Source organism: Lethenteron reissneri, chromosome 18, assembly GCF_015708825.2.
Source record: "Lethenteron reissneri isolate LAM-NWPU_2019-01 chromosome 18, ASM1570882v1, whole genome shotgun sequence".
Lineage (NCBI taxonomy): Eukaryota > Metazoa > Chordata > Hyperoartia > Petromyzontiformes > Petromyzontidae > Lethenteron > Lethenteron reissneri.
Genome location: NC_083796.1, coordinates 2,212,362 through 2,231,295, shown reverse-complemented (window position 1 = coordinate 2,231,295; position 18,934 = coordinate 2,212,362). Strand labels below are relative to the sequence as shown.

Below are 18,934 nucleotides of genomic sequence, written 5' to 3'. Positions count from 1 at the left end.
GACGACGTTTGGTTTGGAAGGCGATCGTCCGATCTGCGGGCTGACAGAATTGTGGCTCGTTTCGACCACGACACGTGATGGCTCCGGGACGCACCGCCGGCACTTCGCGGCCTGTTTCGCCGTTGCCAAGGAAGGTCGAGATGATCGATTCATCTCCGGAATTGTATTATTATTTTTTGGGGGGTTTTGCCGCGTGCATTGGTTTTTGACGTTCTGTGTTGCCCGAAGGTTGAAAAAGCCACCACGTGATGAACGCGCATGTTCAGAGTGTCGCCCGGAAATCGTGGAGCTGGATACGAATGTCCCGTTACAATCTGCTTTCATCCCTCAGCCGAAGTGACGAGTTTAAGACTGACCACAGGTGTTTGCTTACCGACGCACGAGCAGCATTGCTACCCTGTCCTGGCGTTTTTGTTTCCCCCCCCCCCCATCCATGCAGGGTCGTCCTCTTGTTGAGGTAGTTGTCCCAGAAAAACATAAATACGTCTTCCCGGGATGTTAAAAGTAGTGTCGGTTGCATAATGACACATCACTCAAGACGAAACGTTAACGAGTAGTATTCCACATTTCGTGGTACATAGAACATAGATATAAGCCTTACTCCCATGATATGTCTCGGTTTTTGGTACCTCTGAAGGTGGGAACCCAAGCACAATGGAGAACAATCATTGAGACTGCGTGTCGGTGTATGGCCCTGAACGGAGGTGATGTTATATTCCTCTCCCGGTATGCAGGAGGTCTGGGGTTCCATCCCGACCCTGACGCCTGCTGTATATTTGGAGTTTGCGTGTCTTTCTCCCAGTGGTCGCGTGGATTTTTTCTCCAGGTCCTCCGGTTTTTCCCTTCACGTTTAAAAACATGCGTTTAGATTATTTAGCTGCTATACATGCTCACGTGATGAGCCACTTCGTTGAGCTATCATTTGTGGCAAGGTCGCTTCTGAAAAAGAAGCTAATAGCTCAGTGGGCTTTACCTGGTGAAATAAAAAAAAATTGTTTACTCTTATTTTTCGTGTGATTTCATTCACTTTCCTATACTTTGCACTCCTAACGTGTTTTTTGTATCGCTTGTTATCGTAGCTCTCTGCCCCGTACCCGACTGGACATCTGTGAACGAACAGCTTTATAGCCCATCAGATTCTGATTCTGAGGTGGGCGTGAACTCGGGGTCATTTTTAGTGGAGCTCGTGGGACATTTTTTTAAAGCAACAGTGATGCACGCTAACCATTGCCGGATTATCCGAGTAGCAACAGTAGCTACATATATAGTAGCTACAGGCCCCGCACTTTCAAGGGCCCCACGCTAAATGTTTTCAAGCTATCAAATCCGGTTCAGTGATTCTGCACTTGCTCTATTACTATAGTACTAGACCACATTAATCTTTTATGAACGACTGGGTGTTTAAGGTTATCGATTTGTCGTATAGCAAATGAAAAAATTCAATTACTTTACTATGCAAGTAAAAAATTTTATGTGTTTTAATATTTACGTGCTTTTTTTATTTAGGGCCCGTTCATAACATATGATACAGGCCCCGCACTAGCTTAATCTGGCACTGACGCTCACTAAAACAATCCCTGGTCCGGCAGTAGAGCGAGGGACCTTGCAGAGGCAGCTCGCAAACAAAAGGCAGATTTTTTGTAAAGCAAAACTCAACTTCTTGGTTCTTTCGGTAAAGTCACGTAGAAGGGAAATAATAAAATAATAAAAATAAAACAATTAAATATTAGATTTTTATTATTTTTATTATTTTATTATTTCCCTTCTACGTAATAAAACATAATAAAATATTTTATTATTATTATTATTTGAATAATAAAAATATAACATTAAAAAATATTTGATTATGTTTTATTTTTATTATTGTATTATTTCCCTTCTACGTGACTTTACCAAAAGAACCAAGAAGATGAATCCCTGCAGTCACGAAAGCTTTAAATCGAATGCAAATCTCAAGTTCAGCGGAAATAAGACACCGCTCCACCCACCACCACCCACCCGCTAAAAACATGACCAACGCCGCCTTATCACAGAAATGTGTGTGTACAGTAGTGGGCGAGTGCTGTGGAGGCAATGGCCCAACGTGGGAGCACAGGGAGAGTAGACATGGTGGTGGCTTTTGTCTGCCACGAGGTGATCACACTGCTCGCTTGCGAGAGTTCCCGAGTGGGGGTTTTACGCGTCTCTCTGCCGGAGTCCGTAACGATTGCTAATCGCTCAAGGGAATAGGAATTTGAGCGTGAGCACGCGCGTGATGTCAACACACGCACATCTTTGCCCCTGCCTCCTATGTATGCGCGTATGTTGAACTTCTTTCGCGCCGTACGTAGGCAACCATGCTCATCGGAGGTGCGGGGAAAGGACAACAAACCTGGACACACAGAAAGTGGCTCTAAAGGAATGGGTTTCCGATGTAGTGTCTCCCACAATGCCTCATTTGCTTCGTGTGAAAATAATTTCACCCGTGCTTTCTTTCTTACTACCTTAAATCCACAAGTTGAAGAGCACCGTCTACGCCACTCTTAATACTCGGGCGTTCAGCGTCGCGCAACGCACGTGTGTACGTTGAACTTTCTTTCGCACCGTACGTAGCCAACCGTGCTAATCGTGTACTCCTGTGTGACTCGGCGACCCGCCTCTCCCTTGGTATTCTCACAAAGAGGCCCTCGGCCCCGGTTGAAAATTAAGGAAAGGAGTGTAACACGTCGTAGGCTTTCGCGGCCAATATAATCCATAATAGAGTTTTTTGGGTTAGATCGCGTAAATATATAAATGCGTCGTTAAAACCCGCCATAACCTGACACAGCCAACTCGTAAGGGTTGTCAGTCAACAGAACGTGGCCAATTCGTCACTGGTACAGCACGCCGGTGTGTTGGAAATGTTGTGGCTTGGCTCTCCAACACACCGGTTAGTGCCGTACTCGTGACGAATTGGCACGTTCTGTTTACGTGACAACCCTTACTAGTTGGCTGTGTCGGGTGGTGGCGGGTTCTAACGACACATTTATATATTTACGCGATCTCACCCAAAAGATAACCTCTATTATGGATAAAGGAAAGGAATTGACGGAGAAAAAAATTAATAAAATCGGTCTAAAAAAAAGAGAACATATTGAAACCGAATGGATGCCAGATGTGCTTGCCATGTAAGCACGACTCCTCAGCTCAAACTACAACCCCACTACCAAAACATTTGCCTTGCTGCTGTAACAACATTCTTCTCGGTCCGTTCTGTAATAAGGGAGGGGTGGTGGCAGTGCTCGATGCATACCTGTCAACCCCTTATCAGTGCCCTACATTATTACAGACCAATTCAGACCCTATTGGTCACCCCGTGCCCTTAGAAATCTCAACGTTCATCCTACAAAGTCCCATCGCAAGGGAGAAACACAAACAGACGACACTTTTTTGTTTTGTTTAACACTCCGTCTCGCTGTACAAGAATAGCGGGTAAACCGTATGGGTTGACACGGCGGCGCGGAGCAGCGACGGAGGTGGCCCTAATCGTTTGTGCCCTCGTGAGATTGCGGTCTGAATTTCAGGTGACGTGGCACACGGACGGGGCGGGAGGGCGTCGTGTCACGACCGTTACCCGGCCGACGCTCTCCGTCGCGTTACAGCAGACGGGGCCCAATGCCGCTGCCTCTCCCGTGGAGCTCGTTAATAATATATTTTCATTTCTCGGCGATACAATACGAGCGGTCGGCTAGCGGCATTCCTCCGGGGGGTTGGGGCGGTGGCTGTAGGTGGAGAGAGCGAGAGAGAGAGAGCGAGCGAGCGTGTGGAGAGAGATAATGGGAGATATAGCACAGCGAGCTCGGGCAAATCGCTCAACCAACGCGATCACCCGTTCCTGGTTTTCTCTCAGCATCATCATCATCATCTTTTTCGTTGAGGTAGCTGCCCAAGGGAAATGTGTAAGTCTTCACAGGGCACTAAAGAAGTCACAGTCCGATTACACTGGTCAACAAAAAAAAAACATTTTTTTCTGGCCTGGACTTTTGCAGCTGTTTTAGACTAATTTCAGGGTGCTGATTCCAGATTTGCTCTATCACATCTCATTTTTATGCTATAGGCATACCCCATTTTCATTGATTTTACCCGAAATTAACTCTGTCACTTATGATTGCAAGTTGTTGCGAGTCAGTGACTGCTTTAGTGTTAAAATATGATGCTGTATTTTTAGGATAGTGTGTTTATAATATCATTTTATGTAGATATCCAAATTTATTTAATATTTTTCTTCTGCAGTTTTTATTGAAAATGCAATATTTGATATATCAAAAACCTGATGTGATAGACAAAAACTGATGCCAGATTTGGAATCAGCACCCCAAAATTACCTTAAACCGTTGGAATACCTTGTGCCAGAAAAAGTGTGTTGACCAGTGTTATTCACGGTTGTTGGCGAAAGAGGCTTCAACGGTACATACACTCGTGTTATTATAATTTGGACCGCTCGTGCGTCGCTCCACAACCCTCGTTCTGCTATTGTGCAAGTGATCGACTCTCACTGCCTGGGCGGCTGGGAAAAAGCAGGAGGAGCCTCGCGTTGCCACGGCGCCCCGCTGGGCTGGCTGCGTGCTCTGCCTCCTCCCTCGGTCGTGGCGTGCGCTGAAAGACTGGCGGACCTGGGGCTGTACAAGCGTCGGGAGCCATGGCACAACCGCCACTTAACTTGGGCATCACCCATCATCACCATCACCCTTCACCATCACACCGCGACCGCAAGCTAGCCCCGCTGTCACCATCACCCACACCATGATCATCATCATCTATACCACGAGGGCACCAGAACTTCACCTAGATGATCATCTTCATCATCTCCACCACCTACACAATCATCAATTCCACTATGACACCACTACCACCTGCATTATGATCACGTTATCATCTCCACCATGTGTGCCGTGGTGGTGGCGAGATGTTAACTCTCTCGCCTGATATACAGGCAGTCGTGGGATCGATCCAGTCCCTGACTGCCTGCTGCTGTATATGTGGAGTTTGCGTGTCTTTCCCCGTGGTCGCGTGTATTTTTCTCCGGGTCCCAAGGGTTTTTTCCCTCCACATTTAGAATCAACATCATTCGTTTGGATTGTTTTGCCTGCTATACATTTCTACGTGATGATTCCCTTTTGTCGAGCGATTATTTGTGGCCATGTCGCTTATGACAAAAAAGGACTACATAGCACAGTGGCACTCACATGGTAAAATGAGAATAAAAAATTATAAAAACTAAAAAATAGACACCACCATCATCATTATCGTCTCCAACAGCTTCACCACCATCATCTCCACCACCGCCGTCAGCATCACATTCCTACCATCACCACCACCACGACAAAGACCCCTCCATATATATATATATATAACCTTGACAGACTGTTGGGGCAAGTGCTGCTTAGCGAGCACCTACAAAGGCCGGCACGGCATACGGAGGGGCAGGGTGGCCAACACCACGCCCGGCCGCCTTTGTCTCCCCAGTGGCGATGTTTTACTACGCACCGCACCAGGCACACATTTGAGGCCGGGTCGATCTAGGGGGGGAGGGGGGGCAGGGGGCGCCCAGGGACCGGTTCAGATAATCCGTCACTGGTGTTGGTGGCCGTGAGCGGGAATCGAACTCGGGTCGCCCGGTTCGTAGCGCTGCTGCTCCCCACCACGACGCCACCACCACCACCACGACGCCACCACCACCACGACGCCACCACCACCACACCACCACGACACCACCACCACATCGGGGCGCACTGGGCAAGGGCGGCGAAGGGCGGCCGCCCGCGGGCCCCACGAAGCAAGAAGAGCGGCGAAGCGGCGACGTCGAACGCCACCCTCGGAGGGACCCTCCCGGAGCACGCCGGGGGGGGGGGACAAAACACGGCGCGCGTTTGCGTTACACCGAGGCTGCGTGTGAAAAGTGACGAGGGGAGGGGTGAGACTGGGGGGGGGGGGGGGGGCGAGGCAGACGAGGCAGATTAAGAGACCTCCTCCCTCCATGATCTCAGAGCTGCGCAGTTCCCAATCCGCCCAATTTCGGCCGCTTTCCCAGGCACCCAGCAAGGACTTCGTAGTCGGCCCGGAGCAGCCAACGTGGGGGCAGGGGGGGGGGGGGCACGTGTAAGGATGTAAAACGGATTTTTCCTCCCCAAAGTTCAAAAGTCGGTGATGATCAGGGGAGTGGTGGAAGCCGGGGGAGGAGGGGGGGGGGATGTAGACAGCCCGACCCTGTATCTGCGACGACCACCGAGCTGCGACGCTGGACTCACCCAGCAGGCAATGCGGGGAAAACTAAAAAAATCGAAACCTGAGACGCAGTCTTCCACCTCACCCGCCGGAGCTCCCTTCGCCGGACAGCAGAACCAGGGCTTGCCCGGCGCGCCACATTCGGCACGCCGCTCGGTACGGCCGTGCCTGCCAGGCACGTGCATCCTGCGGTCTACCATTGCTGCTGCTGCTGCTGTTGTTGTTGTTGTCAGCCCGAAAATTCCCACTGCAGGGAAAGAACCTCCCGATCTTTATTCCATTCCTTCTCGATTCTTCGTCGGTGCTGTCCGGTAACCGGCGACCCACTAAATATTCTCCGGCGATGGGATCAATTAAATCCGAGCACAAAAAAATTCCCGGTCACTGGGTTGACGGTCGCCGATGCCCCGATTACCAGTCGCCGATGCCCCGGTTGCCGGCTGGCGTGCTCTCGGCTCACGCCGAGGAGTGCGACGACGCCGCCGAGTTGAACCGCGCCAGGACAGGGCGCCGGGCCGACGCGTCGGCGGGCGTCAAGAAGAGAGGTGCGGCCACTTGGGCCCCCACGGTGGCCAACGGGAACTGCGCCTGCTGCTGCGTTTGCTGCTGCTGCTGCACTTGCTGCTGGTGCTGCTGCTGGTACCGCTGGTGCTGGTGGTGGTGGACGACGGCACGGCTCGCGCTGTTGTGCAGGTTCCGGAGCTCGAGTTCGAGCTGCCGAATGCGGGCGTCACGGATCGCCAGCTGCGACCGCAGGTTGCGGATCTCCTGCTCCTGCTGCCTCAGCCGATCGTCGTCCGGAGGCGGCCGGTACTAGCGGGAGGGAGGCGTGTGGGGAGGGAGGGTGGGGAGAGTTAAGGCGCCGTGTTAGCCACCGCTCAAAGTTAACGAAGCGTCGATTCGATCGTCTTAACTCTCGGATCGGTCGTTGGCGGTCCGCTCGCAGCCAGCATTACCACGTCTGCTGGCTTTGCCCCGCCTTGTCCTCACGTCGAGGCAGCTGCTGTCCTGAGAAACCTGTATGTTCTTCCCGGGACATTAAGAGTCCGTAATTAGAGATGTTAACTACCTTGCCTGGTATCCAGGAGGTCGTGGGTTCGATCCTGACCCCGACGCGTGCTGTCTATTTGGAGTTTGCATGTCTCTCTCCCCGTGATCACGTGGATTTTTCTTCGGTTTTTCCCTCCACATTTTATGACCAAATGTCTTTAGTATTTGGCTTCTATAAATGTCCACGTGAAAAGTTATCATTTGTGGCCAGGTCGCTTCTGAAAAAGAGCTTTACAGCTCAGTGGGCCTTACCTGGTAAAATAAAAAACTGTTTTTGTTTCGTCGAATACACCACTCAATAGTTTTCATGCAACTCCCACCCTCTTCTGGTCGAGCAACGATATCCTACTTCCCACGACATAATTCCTGCTGTCTTGTACCCCAAGAGATGGCAATCCCCATTTACAGCTTTTCCGCCAAGCCACTGAGCGGTCGGAGGTGTCCCCAAGCTGTATCAGTCACGGAGTTTGTGCGACCATACTTCGCCACGCTGGTCAATACGGGTTGGCTGGCAGAGCAGGGAGACGGCGCGGGGCTGGCTTAGATAATCGCCGGGAATCGAACTTGGGGTCTCCCGGGTTCAGAGCAGTGGCGGCTCCTGCAAAATCTCTCAGGGGGGGCAAATGTCTGGATGATTGATAAGGATAAGGTCCACCCATGCAATGGATAAATTAACAGCTTAAGCATGTAAAGGCAACTTCACTTCTTTAATATTAATGAAAAATAAAGTGACTCTTACAATACATCTTGTTTGTTTCTATACTCACTATTAAAACAAACCACTCAAGTTTCTTTTATTAAAGATTCCACTAGGTGGCGACAAATTATATTGTTGGATGAAACGTGCTTACGTATGATGACGTAAGCACGTATGATGACGTAAGCACGTTAGGGCGAGCCCTCCCGGAAGCCATAGAGAATGCATTGCAGCGCCCCCGTTCGAAAAAAACATCTTTGAATGTAAGTCTATGGGGCCACTCGGGGCGATTCTCAGCTGGAGGGAAATCGCCCAAAAAGAGGCGGTACTCCACAGAACGTAGCATGACGCTGATTGGACTATATCCAGAGGCACAGTGACGGCTAGCGTGACTCTGTGGTTGAATGACATTGGTGGTGCGTCGCCCAATCGCCCTAATGAAGAAACCGCCCCTGGTTCAGAGTACGGTGCGCTGACCACCCTACGCTACCACTCCATCCCGACCGACCGCTTGTCAATTATTTTCTGAAGTGATATTTTTTGGCGAGTGGAGAAAACCAATCTGCACAAACCACACGGGAGGAATGATATTATTAAAGTGCTCAGAGTAAAGCTAGCGGCGGTGCAGCCAATGGCGGAGCCAGGATTTTCAGGTAGGGGGGGCAACCCCTCCAGCAATGAAAAATGATAGAGGAGTTGTTAGTAAGTAAGGACTTGTCCCTTGCTTTTTATTCGACGCGTGTGCGGCGATGGCGCAGTCATCGATCGAGGGTCTAATTCGAACTGCGTCGTGTGATCGGCATCGCGCTCGCTGAAGGTGTTTGCCTTCAGGGAAGTCGTGTACTGTATACGCAACTGCGCACAATTCTGTGAGTCTCTTATAACTCCTTTGCCGTTACTTATTGCCAATTATGGACTCAGACTATTGTCATATCATCTCATAGAGTCCCTGGCACGTAATAATATGCTACACAGTGGCAGTGGGGGTCGCAAAATGCCGATTTATTACAAATAAACCCCGATGATCTGATCTAAATTAGGGATTTCGATCGGATCATTGGGGGGGGCACGTGCCAACCCACCCCCCCCCCCTTGCTCCGCCAGTGGGTGCAGCGGTTGGCAGGCTGCGTCCGCTCCGAGCCCGGCGGTGATTTCGATTCTTCGCCACAGCTAACGTCAGTGGCAAGCGGATAACTGAACTGGCCCTGCGAACCCCGCTCACCCAACCTCCCAACCTGCGCCGACCAGAGTGGGGTAATACACAGCGTGGAGAGGGAGACCTCCATCCAGCGGCGGATTTTATAAAGAGCGGAAGAGATTGACGGTGAGATTTCTGAGTGACAAAGGCGTGCGATTGCTCCCTACGCCCACCGCAGGTGTGATTGGTGACCTCAACTCAGGGGTGGGCAACCTGCGGCTCTTTGAGGACCGCTTCGTGACGTACGTGTAGGTCATTCGTTCTTCTTCACGTACGTCATCGGAGCGGGAAGTGAAAGAGCTCACGGGAGGGCGTGTGGCACAGTTTGGCGCCCAGCTGACGTAGAGTGTGGCGGTCGTTTCGCTACAGTTGTATGCGGTGAGTACAGTGTCTTTAAAAACAACGGCGCTGCTACACCTCTCTAAATAAAGTTAAAGCTGAGCCGCTCGCATGTTCCGAGATTCAGCGGTGAACGGGACCCCAGACCTGCAACTCTGGAAATATCGAAGTTTAGTTTATTTCCCGAATTCAAAAACAATTGCTATTCTTGTTACTTCGGTTGCCGACCTCTGCCCCGGACAGCTCCATCAGGTGGCAGCCCCCCAACCCCTCGCCCCCCCGCCCCCTCCCCTCATTGTAAAGAGCATAAATTTCACCCACGGTCGTAAAACTATCGTGCGTACATTGTGACGGGGCGGTGAATAATAGATTGGCAAACGTGCGTATAGCCGACAGGCTGCGGCGCTGGCACTGCTGCGGTTGGCCCATTCGCGTGATTAAAATCCCCAGTCAGCCCCGAGTTCGATTCCCCAGCCTGGGCTGGCGTCAGTGGCGAGTGGCACCTGAACCTGACCCTGATGGTAGCTCGGAGATGTTAATTCCTTCGCTTGGTATACAGGAGGTCGTGGGTTCGATCCCAACCCTGATGCCTGTATATTTGGAGTTTGCGTGTCTTTCTCCCTGTGAGTTGCGTGGATTTTTCTCCGGTGTTTCCCTACACATTTAAAATCAACATGCATTTACAGTATTTGGCTGCTATAAATGTCCACGTGATGAACCACTTCGTTGACATATCATTTGTGGCCCGAGTCGCTTTAAAATAAAGAGCTACATAGCTCAGTGGGTCTTACCTGGTAAAATAAAAAACATTGTTTAGTTAAGTACAACAACCTCGCTCAATTCAGGACACGTGCTACACTCTAATCGATCGCAACTTTTTAGATCGCTGTCTGTTGCTGACCTCGCGTCTTTCCTGTTAATATTTTTTTACGACTCACCTTGCCGTCGAGTTTATCATTGGAGTCGTTGGCGCCCTCATGCCCGTTCACCACGACCTGATCCCTGTGCCGGGGAAACGAGCGCTGGGCCGGCGCGACCTCTCGCGGCTTGCCGGCAGCGGTAGCGGCGGTTGCGGCGGTAGCGGAACTCAAGTCCGCCCTGCCCGGCGTCACCGCCACTGAGGTGGAAGCCTCCAGGGCCCCGTCCTTGAGAGACACCAGCTTGGGGCCTGTGAGACAGACCCGATTTGTGATGAACAGTGGTTCTTATTCTTAACCTGGGGTGCACACACCCCCTGGGGTAGCGAAAAACGGAAGTACAAATACTTTGTTTTATCAAACCCTTATGTATTTATTAACATTATATATTTTGTTTATGATTGAGAATCAAAGGGGTGCAAGGCTGCAGTAAAGAGAAGAACCGTTGCTCTAGACAATAGACTGACTGGTCTCTGATGGGGTCCCTAGACAATAGACTAACTGGTCTCTGAAGGGGTCTCTAGACAATAGACTGACTGGCCTCTGATGGGACCTCTAGACAATAGACTGATAGTCTATTGTCTCTAGACAATAGACTGGCTGGTCTCTGATGGGGACTCTAGACAATAGACTGACTGACTGGTCTCTGATGGGGTCCCTAGACAATAGACTGACTGACTGGTCTCTGATGGGGTCCCTAGACAATAGACTGACTGACTGGTCTCTGACGGGGTCCCTAGACAATAGACTCACAGACTGGTCTCTCTCTCTCTCCGCATGAACACCACCGCTCAGAAGCTGTAATCGGGGAACAGACCCTGGCTCGTTGAGCCAATGAACGCACCTTTGTTGATGCCACTCAGCCACTCGTCGGCACTCAGAGCTGGCTGAGGCCCAGCAGTCAAGGGGTAAATGTCCTCTTGGTAGGCCTCAGACTGCGGGAGGGACAAAGGACACCAGCTGTGCAGTGAACGTTTGGCTGGGGCGCACGGTGGGTAAGGGGTTCGTTGCCCAGTTATTTTCGTGGTACAAGCAGTTACTGGTCGTGGTGGACCCTTGCTAGCTTGCTCATTCACTCACTCATTAATTAACTCAGTAATCCACTCATTCACTCGCTCATTCACCCACTCAATGGTTCAATAACTCATGCATCCACTCACCCGCTTGCTTACCCTTTTACAACTACTTTTTATTTTACCGGATAAGGCCCACTGAGCTATATAGCTCTTTTTTAGAAGCGATCTGGCCACAAATCATAGCTCAACGAAGTTGCTTATCACGTGGAAATGCATAGCAGCCAAATACTGTAAACACGTGATGTTGATTCTAAATGTGGAGGGAAAAACCAGAGGAGCCGGAGAAGAATCTACGCGACCACGGGGAGAGAGAGAGACATGCAAACTCAAAATATACAGCAGGCATCATCAGGGTCGTGATCGAATCCACGATCTCCTGTATACTAGGCATGGTAGTTAACATCTCGCCACTGCGGTGCCCCATTCAACCACTCACTCGCCCACCCAGTCAACCATTAAGTCGTCCACTCAGTCGCCCACCCACTCAGTGTCACCCATCCACTCACTCAACCACCCACTCACCCACCCACCTACCCGCTCAGTCGCCCACTCACCCGCCGTGGCACAATCATGGAGATGGGCTCAATGGTGCCTTTGGGGACGATGAGCTTGTAGAAGCGGAAGACCTCGCATGCCGTCGTGTCCACGCCTCGTTTGGGCATCATGCCTGGATCGCAAACCGGACGCTCGCCATCAGCCCTGATCTGCGAGCCACAAGGCATCCCCATCACGGCAGAACACTGCCGCGCAGGCAGGCAGGCAGGAAGGCAGGAAGGCAAGCAGGCAAGTAGACAGGCAGGCAGGAAGGCAAGTAGGCAGGCAGGAAGGCAAGTAGGCAAGTAGGCAGGCAGGCAGGAAGGCAGGAAGGCAATCAGGCAAGCAGGCAAGTAGGCAGGAAGGCAGGAAGGCAGGAAGGCAGGAAGGCAGGAAGGCAGGAAGGCAGGAAGGCAAGCAGGCAAGCAGGCAAGTAGGCAGGAAGGCAGGAAGGCAAGTAGGCAGGAAGGCAAGCAGGCAAGTAGGCAGGCAGGCAGGAAGGCAGGCAGGCAAGTAGGCAGGAAGGCAAGCAGGCAAGTAGGCAGGCAGGAAGGCAGGCAGGAAGGCAGGAAGGCAAGCAGGCAAGCAGGCAAACAGGCAAGTAGGCAGGAAGGCAGGAAGGCAGGAAGGCAAGCAGGCAAGTAGGCAGGCAGGCAGGAAGGCAGGAAGGCAGGAAGGCAGGAAGGCAGGAAGGCAAGCAGGCAAGCAGGCAAGCAGGCAAGTAGGCAGGAAGGCAGGAAGGCAGGAAGGTAAGCAGGCAAGCAGGCAAGTAGGCAGGCAGGAAGGCAGGCAGGAAGGCAGGAAGGCAAGCAGGCAAACAGGCAAGTAGGCAAGAAGGCAGGAAGGCAGGAAGGCAGGAAGGCAAGCAGGCAAGCAGGCAAGTAGGCAGGCAGGCAGGAAGGCAGGAAGGCAGGAAGGCAGGAAGGCAAGAAGGCAAGCAGGCAAGCAGGCAAGTAGGCAGGAAGGCAGGAAGGCAGGAAGGCAGGAAGCCAGGAAGGCAGGAAGGCAAGCAGGCAAGCAGGCAAGTAGGCAGGAAGGCAGGAAGGCAAGTAGGCAGGAAGGCAAGCAGGCAAGTAGGCAGGCAGGCAGGAAGGCAGGCAGGCAAGTAGGCAGGCAGGAAGGCAGGCAGGAAGGCAGGCCGGGATTCAAGTAAACGTTACAGTGCGCAACGGTGCGCACCACACGTGCAAAACACGGTCCCCTGGGGCTCGCGCATCATTGGTTGAAACCACCATGTTCTTAGGTTTTTCGGTAAAGTCACGTAGGTAAAAAATTCAAATTAATAAAAGTAAAATAAAATAAAAATCACGACGTTTCAGAGGCAACACAAGCTTCCGTCTTCAGGTGGAACCGTCACAGCACAATAGCTGTATCAAGTGAGAGAGATTCCAAGAAAACAGTCCTTGTATATATACTGGTTGAGGGTGGGAGGAGTCAAGGTAGGCCCTGAATATTATTTTTGTGAGGTTCGGTGCGGCTGAAGCACGCTGTTAGGAATGAGCCTTTGTTGTGTAAACTAGGTGCGGATGATGTAAAGGTGCGTGTAAAAGGGACTGAGCCTTTTTGTTATGTAGAGATGATGCGGCTGAAATCGCTGCCAGGAAATGAGTCTTTGTTGTGTAGAATGGTTGACTGAGCCTATTGTTATGTAGAGGTGATGCGGCTGAAATCGCTGCCAGGAAATGAGTCTTTGTTGTGTAGAATGATTGACTGAGCCTATTATTATGTAGAGGTGGTGCGGCTGAAATCGCTGCCAGGAAATGAGTCTTTGTTGTGTAGAATGGTTGACTGAGCCTATTGTTATGTAGAGGTGGTGCGGCTGAAATCGCTGCCAGGAAATGAGTCTTTGTTGTGTAGAATGGTTGACTGAGCCTATTGTTATGTAGAGGTGATGCGGCTGAAATCGCTGCCAGGAAATGAGTCTTTGTTGTGTAGAATGGTTGACTGAGCCTATTATTATGTAGAGGTGGTGCGGCTGAAATCGCTGCCAGGAATGCTCCAAATATGTGTAGTTAAATATTTTTTGCATGGTTAATAACATCTTTCCAATGATTACTAAGTTTGTAACTATCATTCTACATGAGGCCATCCAAATATACAAACACAGACATAATTTCAACCGTGATGATGGTTACAAACTTAGTAATCATTGGAAAGATGTTATTAACCATGCAAAAAAATTTAACTACACATATTTGGAGCATTCCTGGCAGCGATTTCAGCCGCACCACCTCTACATAATAATAGGCTCAGTCAACCATTCTACACAACAAAGACTCATTTCCTGGCAGCGATTTCAGCCGCATCACCTCTACATAACAATAGCCTCAGTCAACCATTCTACACAACAAAGACTCATTTCCTGGCAGCGATTTCAGCCGCACCACCTCTACATAACAATAGGCTCAGTCAACCATTCTACACAACAAAGACTCATTTCCTGGCAGCGATTTCAGCCGCACCACCTCTACATAATAATAGGCTCAGTCAATCATTCTACACAACAAAGACTCATTTCCTGGCAGCGATTTCAGCCGCATCACCTCTACATAACAATAGGCTCAGTCAACCATTCTACACAACAAAGACTCATTTCCTGGCAGCGATTTCAGCCGCATCATCTCTACATAACAAAAAGGCTCAGTCCCTTTTACACGCACCTTTACATCATCCGCACCTAGTTTACACAACAAAGACTCATTCCTAACAGCGTGCTTCAGCCGCACCGAACCTCACAAAAATAATATCCAGGGCCTACCTTGGCTCCTCCCACCCTCAACCAGTATATATTCAAGGACTGTTTTCTTGGAATCTCTCTCACTTGATACAGCTATCGTGCTGTGACGGTTCCACTTGAAGACGGAAGCTTGTGTTGCCTCCAAAACGTCGTGATTTTTATTTTATTTTTATTTTACTTTTATTAATTAAAAATTTTTAACTACGTGACTTTACCGAAAAACCTAAGAATATGAATTCTTTCAGTCACGAAAGCTTCAAATCTAGAATTGAAACCACCAGTTCGAAAGAACCGCATCGTGGCGATTTTGTCCTCGCTCGCCCGTTGCAAGTAACCAAGACGACGCCGCACCTCCCATTAGCCCGGTCGGCTACGCACGGTGCGACAGGCGTTGAGGCAAGAGGATGCGGCCGTGGACTGGCTTTGTCCGTACCGGGGCTCATTGGCACCGAACTGCCATCGACATTTACCGCTGCCGTGTGCCTCTGGGCGTGCCTTGACCCAGTCAGGCAGCACGAAGCGGAAGGGGGGCAGCAGAGCGGGGGGGGGGGGGGTCGGGAGGGCGGCGCGGGGAAACCCGTTACCCAGACCCTCGCCGTACAATTCCCATCATGGGAATGAAGTTGGAAGAGTAGACGTTGGCAGTTGCCTACTGAACGTATCACCGCAAGTGGTGATTGATGATGATGATGACGACGATAATGATTGATGATTATTTACAATGTGCCCCTGAACGATACTGATGACAATGCCAATGATGACGATGCTCCTGCTGATGGTTCTGATGACATTCATTATAACGACGATAAATATAATGTTACAATGATGTGATAATGACAATCATGATGATAGTTAAGACTATGATAACAATGACGTGGTGTGAATGACAGCGTCTTTTCCGAAGGGCTCTTTCACTATCAACCACTTTTTTATTTTACCAGGTAAGGCCTACTGAGCTATGCAACTCTTTATCAGAAGCGACTTGACCACAAATGACAGCTCAACGAAGTGGCTTATCATCATCACGTGGAAATGTATTGCAGCCAAATACTCTAAAGGCGTGATGTTGATTGTAAATGTGGAGGGAAAAACCGGAGGACCCGGAGGAAAACCCACGCGACCACGGGGAAAGAGAGAGACACGCATACTCCAAATATACAGGCATCAGCGTTGGGATCGAACCCATGATCTCCTGTATACCAGGCAAGGTAGTGGGGGGGTGGGGGGTGAGGGGGGCTGGGGGGGGGGTAGCTCACCCATTCCTTTTTGCGGCTGATGGGAGTGATATTCCCCGAGGAAGTGCAGGAAGGGCGTCTCCGTGCTGATCTCGTAGTAGCGGATCGTCGTGTCGCCCTGCGAACACAGCCCAGTCACGGGGACGGTCATCGCAGATCGAAGTGGTGAGGCGCAGGCTGAGTCACTCCAACAATGGATTGTCCAATTTTGTGCATCATCGTCGTCATCATCGTCGTCGTCATCATCATCGTCATGGTCTAGTACCCGCATCTGCCGCCATCGTTTGTGCGGATGCGGCAACCCCTAAACTGCATCCACTTCACGAACCACAGCAGCAGCAGCTGGTGATGGTGATGGTGTTGATGATGTTCATGTTGATATACAGATCGAAATTTTTAAACTCTCCGGCAGCGAGCGGCGACTTTGGCCACCACCCAAAAGACCTCAGTGTCCAATTCACAAACACGAAGCCGGAAGCAATAGACGGTGGTAGCATAAAGCGGAACAACAATGGACTTTGCCGCACCGGCCTCTGCTGGCCACACAGCACGCAGCATCAATAGGCGCTCGCTAACCCGACTGCCCACGTGGGGCACCCGCTACGTGGTGCCCGCCCGACGGCCCCCCCCACCCGCCCGTTCACGGTGAGCCAGCGGTGGGAAGCAGCCATACCTTGCCCACGACGAAGAGCATGCGCGTGTCGGAGTCGAAGAAGAGGAAGAGGAGGCCGGAGATCCCGTCGAGGTCGAGCACCACCAGCGGCTTGGAGAGGTCCTCCTGCGGCGAGACGGCGACCGCCCCAATGCGCTCGGTCAGCAACGCCGGGCGGCGATGACGTTGTCGCCCTCGTCATGGTCAATGTCGAGACGTCGCGGTGGGCCCACAAGGCGGTCGATGCCATCGCCACCACAGCCACCGCCGTCAACACCACAACCACCACCGCCACTACCACCGCCACCACCGCCACCACTACCATTATCACCACCGCCAATACCAACACCACCACCGCCACCACTGGCACCACTACCATTATCACCACCGCCAACACCAACACTGCCACCGCCACCACCGCCGTCACCACCGCCGTCAACACCACCACCACTTCCACCACTGCCGCCACCACTGCCGCCACCACCGCCATCAACACCACCGTCAACACCACAGCCACAACCACCAACACTGCCACCACCACTGCCGCCACCACTGCCGCCACCACCACCGTCAACACCACAGCCACAACCACCACCAATACCGCCACCACTACCACCACCATCACCATCGCTGCCAACACCGCTGCCACCACAACCACCAACACCACTACTAGCACCACCGCATCCCTATTGCCCGACGCGTTCCTACCCTGCCACCAGATTGCACAGCTGCTGCTCCTGTGAGTCACGTGGATTTTTCTCCGGGACCTCCACATTTAGAATCAACATCACGTTTTTACAGTATTTGGCTGATATAGATTTCCACATTATAAGCCACTTCGTTCAGCTATCATTTGTGGCCAGGCCACTTCTGATAAAGAGCTACATAGCTCAATGGCCCTTACCAGGTATAATAAAAAAAGTTTTAGCTTTTAGTTTAGGTTTTATATTCCACTGCGAACACTTAGATCTGCTGATTTTGGTCTCAACTCATTATGATTTCAAAGAAACAGACTTTGAGATGTGAGAGAGCGGAGCAGCAACACGCGGATGAGAGAACGCACGCAAGTTAGAGGCACTGCCTTGACTGTGAAGGATGTCGAGCGAGCGAACGAGTGGCCGGACGCGTCACGGACAGAAGTGACGGTGATCGCCGGTGGTCGAGACGCACAACGGAGTGGTGGCCAAACGTGTCGATCGCGGAGAGACGGAGCAAGGAAACCGCCTCGTCTGAAAGGATTTTAGCGCTGTGATAACACGGAGGGGGGCACTTCATCCGGCGGTGGATAGACGCTGGCTCGAGGCGATGGAAGGCTTTCATCCGGCGGTGGATAGAACATGGCGGCGGCGAGTCAGCGGGTGGAGGGGGAGGGTGTCCTCACCTGGTGCCACACGGCGATCTGTCGCTGGTTGCTCCAGGAGATGCCCGTCGACGCCAGCATCTTGGTGTCCCCCAGCACCACCACCTTCTGTGCTCGGTGCGGAGTGCCGTCCCGGTGCTGCGCTCACACCGACACCGCACGCACGCACACACACACACACGTGCGTTACGTTACACTAGCTGGACGTGCATTACGTTATGCGAGCTGCACGTGACGTTACGTTACACCATCCATTAACGACGCCAACGGCCGCCTGTTGTCTCGCGTTCCGCTTCGCGTCACCACGTTCCCTCGCTCTCTATGCCACTGGTTCTCAGAGTGTGGTACCCGCACCACCGGTGGTTCCGTGGTGGCTGTGATGCAAATTCACAGGTTGATCCGGACAATGATGATGACGTTTATTATCCCCTTTGTTTCGAGCATTCACAAATATTTTACTTATATTTAATTTAAATATGAAGCTAGCTAAACTTCCCTGATTTAAATAAATGCTCTCCCCCTCCTAAAAAAACGAATAGCTGGATAAAAAAATCACTTAGTATGAGTGCTACTTGAAGAGAGAAGCGAATCAGGCGTCTCGTCACCAGCAGTGGGGTGGGGGGGCGCTGGCTGGGTGGTCCGAGCACCACACGAGGGCCGAGAACCAGCGCTGCTGCGGGCCGAGATGCGGAGCGGCGGGCGGCCCCATCCTGGACGGTCTGGAGGACCGTTGCCACGGCGCTGAGACGGATCAGTTCACGCAAATATTGCGGCGGGCTGACCCATCCTAGACGGTCTGGAGGACCGTCGCCACGGCACTGAGACGGATCAGTTCACGCAAATATTGTGGCGGGCTGGCCCATCGAGTGCCAGGCGAACAGCAGGGTCATCTGTCA

At 51.6% G+C, this 18,934-nt stretch overlaps 1 protein-coding gene across 4 annotated transcripts in view; it reads right to left on the bottom strand.

Annotated features, from left to right (window-relative positions):
• Window positions 1-420: 420 nt before the first annotated feature.
• Window positions 421-18,934, bottom strand: part of LOC133343688 (coronin-2B-like) — an 80,564-nt gene continuing 62,050 nt past the window's right edge. For all 4 annotated transcript variants that reach the window (XM_061553425.1, XM_061553423.1, XM_061553426.1 and 1 more), the window contains exons 6-12: window positions 18,060-18,176; window positions 16,700-16,804; window positions 16,048-16,144; window positions 12,075-12,187; window positions 11,289-11,379; window positions 10,466-10,695; window positions 421-7,056 (exon numbers count right to left, since the gene is read on the bottom strand). In XM_061553425.1, the coding sequence (XP_061409409.1) occupies window positions 6,700-7,056; window positions 10,466-10,695; window positions 11,289-11,379; window positions 12,075-12,187; window positions 16,048-16,144; window positions 16,700-16,804; window positions 18,060-18,176 (1,110 nt within the window). In that variant the 3' untranslated portion in view covers window positions 421-6,699. The remainder of the gene's footprint in view (window positions 7,057-10,465; window positions 10,696-11,288; window positions 11,380-12,074; window positions 12,188-16,047; window positions 16,145-16,699; window positions 16,805-18,059; window positions 18,177-18,934) is intronic.